The sequence below is a fragment of the Suricata suricatta genome, chromosome 9, assembly GCF_006229205.1.
Source record: "Suricata suricatta isolate VVHF042 chromosome 9, meerkat_22Aug2017_6uvM2_HiC, whole genome shotgun sequence".
Lineage (NCBI taxonomy): Eukaryota > Metazoa > Chordata > Mammalia > Carnivora > Herpestidae > Suricata > Suricata suricatta.
In genome coordinates, this window is record NC_043708.1 from 71,307,215 (window position 1) to 71,316,916 (window position 9,702).

The 9,702-nt window shown below is 42.2% G+C and overlaps 1 protein-coding gene across 2 annotated transcripts in view; it reads left to right on the forward strand.

The window, feature by feature from the left end:
* The first annotated feature begins 6,973 nt into the window (after positions 1-6,973).
* Positions 6,974-9,702, forward strand: part of LOC115302140 (olfactory receptor 10G2) — a 3,014-nt gene continuing 285 nt past the window's right edge. The window contains exons 1-2 of one of the 2 annotated variants that reach the window (XM_029952147.1): positions 6,974-6,989; positions 9,021-9,702. The exon at positions 9,021-9,702 is cut by the window's right edge and continues 285 nt beyond it. In XM_029952147.1, the coding sequence (XP_029808007.1) occupies positions 6,974-6,989; positions 9,021-9,702 (698 nt within the window). Of the gene's footprint in view, positions 6,990-8,977 lie in introns of those variants that run through there. The other variant, XM_029952148.1, reaches the window with a different exon arrangement.

A 9,702-nucleotide genomic window follows, 5' to 3' on the forward strand; every position in this document is an offset into this window, starting at 1 on the left:
GAAGGACAGCTCTCTAGCTGCTGGACCACTCCCCTCGAGGACCGCCAGCCTCCTCCACAACTTTGCGGCTGTGTCCAGTGAGTTCAAGCAGACGGCAGGGCCACTCTAAAACCAGCTCCACTCAAAATACAGTCACCAACTAATTTTAACATTTTCTGTTATTTCATTCCAAGTGTTAATCCAATCAGTCTCTTTATCTGCTTCCTCAATTCTTTCCCAAACTGCTAGAATTCAGTTCCATCTTTCCAAATAAAGGAATTTCTTTCTGCGCTGAGAAAAATACAAGAATTTTAACACTATTTTCCTTTCATTTTCTCCTTTTTAGGGCATGGCTGGGCAGTGATAGAGTCACAGAGGTCATAAAGAAGATTCCTTGGTAATTGTGCAAACATAGCCAGATTTGCGACCTTTCTTTTCTTCAGTGCAGAGGACGCCAGGTACCTTGCCTTAGGCAAGCTTGTTGTTAAAAATCTTTGGTAGAATATGATGTACCCCTGTGAGACTAGATAAAATATGTGAAGGCCACCCCCAGACTCTCTGCAGTCCCCTGCTCTGCCCTCGCTCTAACATCTAACTGTGCATGAGTATTAAGGAAGAGGAATCTTTCTTCCAGAAACAGATTTGGGTTGGGTCTTGTCCCAGGGGTAATTAGAGGTCCTTTGATCTTAATTATGTCTAACAACACTACCAGTCTTCACTCCTCATCTTAAAGGATTTCATAACTGTGCCTTCCTGGCCCAAATCCCAGAGCTAGCTAAATGGAGGCTTGACCTTCCCTGAGCCCCTCCAAATGGAAAGGCACTCTCTGTAAGAAATGCGCTCACAATGGGGCACCTGGGTGGCTCAGTCAGTTAAGTGAACGACCTTGACTCAGGTCATGATCTCATGGGTTCGTGAGCTTGAGCCAGGAGTCAGACTCTGTGCTGACAACTCAGTTCAGATTGTCTCCCTCTCTTTCTGCCCCTCCCTCAGCCTGATTTGGGGCCTGTGGGAAGGATTCAGAAAGTAGCCCATCCCGTGGTCCTACAGCTCCATAGAATTCTTAACCGACTTGTCTTTATCTTCTCAGTGCTGCTGTTTCTCCCCATCTCCATGGCTTCTCCCTAGAGTTTTCAGGACAATTGACTTTTTAAACATGTAGGGTTTATTCTCTGATATTGTGGCCCTTATTTTCAGATGCTTTTTATGTTGGTATTTAACCTTGTGCTATTTTTATGTGTTTTCATATTTAAATTCCAACTATTTTACAACATGATTTTAGCAGCATCAAATGGTCTAAAACTGGGGAAACTTTTTTTAATGTTTATTTTTGAGAGACAGAGACAGAGCATGAGTGGGGGAGGGGCAGAGAGCGAGAGACACAGAATCCAAAGCAGGCTTCAGGCTCTGACTAGCTGTCAGCACAAAGCCCAGTGTGGGGCTGGAACTTATGAACAGTGAGATCATGACCTGAGCCGAAGTCCAATACTTAACCAACTGAGCCACCCAGGTGCCCCTAAAACTGGGAAAACTTTAAAATACTTTGCTTATGGGGCTGCTGGGTGGCTCAAGTGGGTTGAGTGTCCAACTCTTGGTTTCAGCTCACGTTGTGACCTCATCCTTTTGTGATTTTGATCCCCTTGCCCAGCTCTGTGCTGGCAGTGTGGAGCCTGCTTGGGATTCTCTCTCCCCTTCTCTGTCTGCCCCTCCCACATTCTGTCTCTGTCTCTCTCAAAATAAATAAATAAACTTTAAAAAAATTAAAATAATTTGCTTATCTAATTAGCCAGGGTAGATATGCTGAAACTGTTTTTAATTTTTTAAAACATTTCAGTCTGCCCCTCCCCTTACTATAAATAACCTAGGTTTCCCCAGCTGAAAACTTGGGCAGATTCAAAGCAAAATGACACAGAAAGCTGATGGGGTAGAGGGTGGATGGAGGAGCTGGGGTCGGGTGGAGTGGGATGAAGTGTGGCCAGACTGTTTCCCTCTCTGTCACCAAGAGGTCTGATCTTTCTTCAAACTTACTTCCTGTTTCTCCAAAAACCCATCTTCTGGAAATCTACTCTGTCAACCTCTCTGCAACACAGATTGTCCACCTCTGCAACCCTTGAACACCAGACCCCAAGTCAAAACCACCATCCTCTGCCTCATCAGCCTAGAAAAATAATCTACTTTCAAACCCACCAGGTGTAACACACCTCAGTTTCCTGATCTCACCAAGCAGGCAATCCAGAATCTGGAGACTAAAATATTACAGTAGGGCACCTGGGAAAAGTGGAACCTGATTTATGCACAACAAATGAGAAAAATCAGACTCACAAGGCAGATAAATTAGAGAAGATTTTTCACTATACATAAATATGCATTATGGAAATCCCTTAAATAATTCCCCCAGTGACACAGTTCTATTAATTATTTATACAAAAATTTATTTTCATTTTTAAAAAACCTCAGGATTATATCATTTGCCTAAGTGGAAGCACACTAATATTATGTCTGCATTGACAACAAAATTCCTTTGGCTCATAATTACTGTTTTATGCACAATCTTAATCCCAACTATTTCTATCTTTTCTGTATACCCTACCCAAAGAAAGAAGAGCTAGTCTTCCCATCTATTTTCAAATAAATCAAGGTGTCGTCCTAAAACTTAGGCAGTAAAAATCTGATATTTCTTCTTTTTCTGGGGGAAAAGGGCACACGTAACATTTTCTTTTTTTATTTTTACTTTTTATAGTTTATTGTCAAGTTGATTTCCATATAACACCCAGTGTTCTTCCCCACAAGTGCCCTCCTCCATGTCCATCACCCCCCTTCCCCTTTCTCCCTCCCCCTTCAGCCCTCAGTTTGTTTTCAGTATTCAAGAGTCCTCATGATTTGCCTTCCTCCCTCTCCCTAACTCTTCCCCCACCCCTTTCCCTCCACATGGTCTTCTGTTAAGTTTCTCCTGTTGGACTTATGAGTAAAAACACGTATCTGTCCTTCTCTGCCTGACTTATTTCACTTAGCATGACACGCTCGAGGGCTATCCACATTGCCACAAATGGCCAAATTTCATTCTTTCTCATTGCCATGTAGTATTCTATTGTATATATAAACCACATCATCTTGATCCATTCATCCGTTGGTAGACATTTAGGCTCTTTCCATGATTTGGTATTGTTGAAAGTGCTGCTATCAACATTCGGGTATGTGTGCTCCTATGCATCAGCACTTCTGTATCCATTGGGTAAATCCCTAGCAGTGCTATTGCTGGGTCATAAGGGAGTTCTATTGTTAATTTTCTGAGGAACCTCCACACTGGTTTCCAGAGTGGCTGTACCAATTTACATTCCCACCAACAGTGTAAGAAGGTGCCTTGTTTCTCCACATCCTCGCCAGCATCTATAATCTCCTGATTTTTTCATTGTAGCCACTCTGACTGGCATGAGGTGGTATCTCAGTGTGGTTTTGATTTGTATTTCCCTGATGATAAGCGATGCTGAGCATCGTTTCATGTGTCTGTTGGCCATTTGGATGTCCTCATTGGAGAAGTGTATATTCATGTCTTCTGACCATTTCTTCATTTGTTTTTCAGGTGTGGAGTTTGGTGAGTTCCTTGTAGATTTTGGATACTAGCCCTTTATCTGACATGTCATTTACAACTATCTTTTCCCATTCCATCAGTTGCCTATTAGTTTTCTTGATTTTTTTTTTTTTTGCAGTGCAGAAGCTTTTTATCTTGATGAGGTCCCACTACTTCATTTTTTCTCTTGATTCCCTTGCCTTTGGGGATGTGTTGAATAGGAAATTGCTGCAGTTGAGGTCAAGGAGGCTGTTTCTTGCTTTCTCTTCTAGGGTTTTGATGGTTTCCTGTCTCACATTCAGGTCCTTCATCCATTTTGAGTTTATTTTTGGGTATGGTGTAAGAAAGTGGTCTAGTTACATTCTTCTGCAGTTGCTGTCCAGTTCTCCAGTTCTCTGTTAAAGAGGCTGTCTTGGGGCACCTGGGTGGCTCAGTCGGTTGAGTGTCTGGCTTTTGCTCAGGTCATGATCTCACGGTTTGTGGGTTCAAGCCCCGCTTGGGGCTCTGTGTTGACAGCTAGCTCAGAGCCTGGAGCCTGCTTCGGATTCTATGTCTCCCTCTCTTTCTGACCCTCCCCTGCTCGCACTGTCTCTCTCTGTCTCTCAAAAATAAATAAAAAACATTTAAAAATTTTTAAAAAGAGGCTGTCTTTTTTCCATTGGATGCGCTTAGCTGCTTTGTCAAAGATTAATTGGCTGTACATTTGTGGGTCTAGTTTTGGGTTCTCTTTTCTATTCCATTGGCCTATGTGTCTGTTTTTGTGCCAATACCATACAGTCTTGATGATGACAGCTTTGTAGTAGAGGCTAAAGTCTGGGATTGTGATGCCTCCTGCTTTTGTTTTCTTTTTCAATATTACTTTGGCTATTTGGGGTCTTTTGTGCTTCCATATGAATTTTAGGATAGTTTGTTCTAGCCTTGCAAAGGATGCTGGTGCAAATTTTACTGGGATTGCATTGAATGTGTAGGTTGCTTTGGGTAATAATGACATTTTAACAATGTTTATTCTTCCGATCCACGAGCATGGAATGTTTATCCATTTCTTTGTGTCTTCAATTTCTTTCATAAGTTTTCTATAGTTTTCATTGTACAGGTCTTTTACATTTTTAGTTAGGTTTATTCCTAGGTATTTTATGGTTTTTCGGGCAATTATGAATGGGTTCAGTTTCTTGACTTCTCTTTCTGTTGCTTCATTATTGGTGTATAAAATTGCAACCTATTTCTGTACATTGATTATGTACCCTGAGACTTTGCTGGCCTCATTGATCAGTTCTAGTAGGCTTCTGGTGGAGTCTGTTGAGTTTTCCATGTAGAGGACCATGTCATCAGTGAAAAGTGAAAGTTTGACTCCACCTTTGCCAATTCTGATGCCTTTTATTTCCTTTCGTTGTCTGATTGCTGATGCTAGAACTTCCAGCACTATGTTAAACAACAGTGGTGAGAATGGACATCCTTGTTGTGTTCCTGATCTCAGGGGGAAAGCTCTCAGTTTTTCCCCATTGAGGATGATATTAGCTGTGGGCTTTTCATAAATGGCTTTTATGATGTTTACGTAAGTTCGTTCTATCCTGACTTTCTCAAGGGTTTTTATTATGAAAGGGTGCTGTATTTTGTCAAATGCTTTTTCTGCATCTATTGACAGGATCATATGGTTTTTATCTTTTCTGTTGTTTACGTGATGTATCACATTGATGGGTTTGTGAATATTGAGCCAGCCCTGTAACCCAGGAATAAATCCCACTTGTTCATGGTGGATAATTGTTTACATATACTGTTGAATTCAATTTGCTAGTACCTTGTTGAGTATTTTTGCATCTGTATTCATTAAGGATATTGGCCTGTAGTTCTCTTTTTTGTTGGATCTCTGTCTGGTTTGGGAATCAAAGTGATGTTGGCTTCGTCAAATCAGTCTGGAAGTTTTCCTTCTATTTCTTTCTTTTTTTTTTTAATAGCTTGAGAAGAATGGGTATTAACTCTGCTTTAAATGTCTGGTAGAATTCCCCAGGGAAGCCATCTGGCCCTGGGCTCTTATTCATTGGGAGATTTTTGATAACTGATTCGATTTCTTCACTGGTTATGGATCTGTTCAGATTTTCTATCTCTTCTCGTTTGAAATTTGGTAGTGCATGTGTGTTTAGAGCTTCTCTGATGTCTTCCATGCTTTTTTCAAGCCCAGTGATTAATTTTATGACAATTGTTCTAAATTCTTGCTCCATTATATTGCTTATATCTGTTTTGAGCAGTTCTGTGGCTGTGACTTCTTCCCAGAATTTCTTTAGAGGAGAGATCTTCTGTTTCATCATTTTGGCTAGTTTTCTGTCTCTGTCAGTTTTAAAAGCTCGTTATGCACTCTGCACCTGTTAGTATTGCTATATTTAAGGAGGCTCATTGACTGTCCAGGGCTCGTTGTTTCAGGAAGTGTTCTTTTAATAATGTCTCTCAATTTCTCTTGTTGTGCCTTTGGTTATTTTATTTCCCTACTCAGTGATATTTGGGACTCTCAACCATGTGTACTTTGGCTTGTTTCTTGAGGTATCCCTGAAAAGGAAAACAGACAGACAAACACAGGGAACAAAAGCACGCAAACACACAGACAAATCAAACCAATAAGCAAACCAAAAGGGAAAAGAAAATAAAAAAAGAGGGGGGAGACAAAAACAACAAAGGACAAAGGACAGTCTAAAAGTGTAAAACCAGCAGAGGGGAGAGATAAGAATGAGATAAGGGAAAATATATCTGAATGGCAAGAATTGATCTAATCACAGCAATGCATCAATGTTGGTCTTTCACGGGCTCCTGGGGGGGGGAAAGGAGAAAAAGAAAAAGGGGGGGGGAAGGCAGCTCTCAAGGGCGGATGGGTGTGGTTTGGTGTAGGTAGGTCTCATGGGCTGCTCTCCAAGGCCCCACCTTGGTGGTTGTGGGGAGAAGAATGGTGGCGACCCAATACCTTCTTGAACCAAGTGTTGCAACCCACAGTTTTGGGTCCGATCTCCTTGTGCCACAGGCAGGCCAAGTTGTATTTTCCAAGCCCCGCCTAGTTTCCAAATTCTAATCCATGCACGTTAGTGATACCACCCAAGATGAGATGTACTCCCACAGACCAGGCAGTGCTGTCTGGAATCAGGGCACCCAGCCCAAGAAGAACGCTCCAGTTAAAGAGGATGGATCTCTTCCCCACACTCTGTGGTTATAGATGGGGTGATAGGATCCCTCTCCCTCCTGGGCCAAGGTTTTTCTCTTCTCTAAAAACAGTTCTATGAGCATTTTAAGCCTCTCTTTCTCTTCCCCTCATTTCTCCATGGCTCTGCATGCTCCCTGATGCTCTGCGTGGAGTGGGGCTCCCTCCCCTTCAAGCCTCCAGGTCCCAGCCCATTTTTATCTTCCCTAGTTCGCATTCACTCATGCACCTATGAAGCTGTCTTCTTTATGGAGAGGCTGTCTTCTTAATGGACTCTGTGTCTTTTCCTCCCACTCTTGTAGATCAGAGTATTGTGGCTTCAGTCCTTCTTAGTTTGATAGATGCGGGCAGGTGAAAATTATAGAGCTCCCTACTTCTCTGTCATCTTGCCCCCTCCCACACGTAGCATTTTCTATGGACCCTGAACTGAAGAATCAGGTATATTAAGTATTATTATTACCATTAATAGCTCTCAAACGTTAATATGTGAATTAAGTTATTTTTTAAAATACGCAATATAAAATCTCTTGGGGAAATTACCTCATGGAGAGTAAAGGATTTAACCTATTAATACTTAAATGTTATTTATAATTAATCTGTAACTATTTAAATTGCTCTCTGAAAATAGTAATTTAAATTACAAAAATACTATGGTTAAATAGCAAATGAATCCATCTCAAACCTGAGTGTGGGGAGAAAAATCTTTATCAAATAGTCTCTTCAACAAATACATGTCATCCCTATATCTTTTCTCATCATCTGGACCAGGAACTTAAAATTCTCTCAAGGTATTTAGAGAGAGTTACTATATGTCTGACTGTCATATATATATATACCATACACACACACTAAAAGGTCAAGTCCAGCATTAATCAATGCTATTGTAATAACAATAAAATTGTCTCTATAACCCTATACAAAAAAATCCAATGCCAAACCAATGGACCACATCAATCAGCCAATAAATCTAAAAAATATCTGAGAAAATAAAAAGCAAGAGTGGCCATTGGAGTTTGTTATAATAAAACTAAATCCATATTGCTTAAGAATGAGATGGTCGTGGGGTACCTGGGTGGCTCAGTCAGTTGAGGGGCCGACTTTGGCTCAGGTCATGATCTCATGGTTCATGGGTTCTAGCCCTGAATCGGGCTCTGTGCTGACAGCTCAGAGCCTGGAGCCTGCTTCAAATTCTGTCTCTCTCTCTCTCTCTCTCTCTCTCTCTCTCTCTCTGCTCCTCCCCCATGCCTGCTCTGTCACTCTCTCTCAAAATTAAAATAAAACATTAAAAAATTATTAAAAAAAAAAAAGAGATGGTCACTTGTCAATCAGTGGGTCCAAGGATCAGACAAACAAGATCTAGCAGAGAAAGAAACACTGTGTCTATTTAGTGGGGTTTGGCAAACTCCATTCCACTGGCCATTCAGTCCTTCAGAAAATAATAACCACATTTACTCTGTTAGGTGAGATGGCTAATAGAGGAGACAAATAATAAATTAGATAATAGTAGTAGAATACGATACATGCTCTGAGAAGTACAAGCATGGTCTTCAGGAATCAGGGAAGTCTTCTTGCAGATGAGGGTCTCCAAACTCAGTCTTGAAGGAAATGTGAGCATTACCCAGGTGAAGGGACCAGAGAAGTTATGGTGTGCTAGGCTCCAAGCTGGAGTACACCACTGTGAGAGCCCTGGGGGGTCCTTTGAACTAAACACTAAGAAGAAATTGCAAGGGGTGTGACAGAGTGGCATATAAGGGCCATATAATGAATATGTTTGCATGCTATGGTGAGGAGATAGGATTTTAGCTGAGGCATTGCAATGATGGGAACTGGAAAAAAAAGTAAGTGTGGTAACTGTGGGGTATGTGTTCCACACTGTCCTGCCTTAACCTTACTTAGCCCCTCTTCAGTCGTTGGGCTTTTTGTTTGGAGTCCTTCTCTATTGTTCACACATTCCCCTATGCCTTGATCAGCCAAATTCCACTCTCAATATCTCCCAATCGATGAAAGGTTCCATCTTTCTAGGGAACTAACCAGTCTCTACACAGTTTCTGTTATAAAGTAGACCAAAATAGTTGATGGCAATATCACCTCTTCTTTAAAATATAAACAAACAAACAAATAAATAAATAAAACCGTTGTAACCGTTTTCTGTTCATCTCAGCACTCAGGCAGGCATTAACCATCAGATAAAACCACTCTCTCACCACCTCCTGTGTATATTTCCCTTATCTGACTTCACTGTTCATCACTGCAGACTACAGAAAGACATGGGAGAGACCAAAAACACGTCCCTGGACACAGTGGTGACAGACTTCATTCTCCTGGGCTTACCCCACCCCCCGAGTCTGAGGACCCTCCTCTTTCTGGTCTTCTTCATCATTTACATCCTGACTCAGCTGGGGAACCTGCTCATTCTGCTCACCGTGTGGGCTGACCCGAAGCTCCATGCTCGCCCCATGTACATCCTTCTGGGCGTGCTCTCATTCCTGGACATGTGGCTTTCCTCGGTCATTGTCCCTCGGCTAATATTGGATTTTACTCCCACCAGCAAGGCAATCCCCTTTGGTGGCTGTGTAGCCCAGCTATACTTTCTTCACTTCCTGGGCAGCACCCAGTGCTTCCTCTATACCTTGATGGCCTATGACAGGTACCTGGCAATATGCCAGCCCCTGCGCTACCCCGTGCTCATGAATGGGAGGTTATGCACCATCCTCGTGGCTGGGGCTTGGGTGGCTGGCTGCATCCATGGGTCTGTCCAGGCCACTCTGACCTTCCGCCTACCCTACTGTGGGCCCAACCAAGTGGATTACTTTATCTGTGACATCCCTGCAGTATTGAGACTGGCCTGTGCTGACACAACCGTCAATGAGCTGGTGACCTTTGTGGACATTGGGGTGGTGGCTGCCAGTTGCTTCATGTTAATTCTGCTCTCCTACGCCTACATAGTCCACGCCATCCTGAAGATACGCACTGCTGA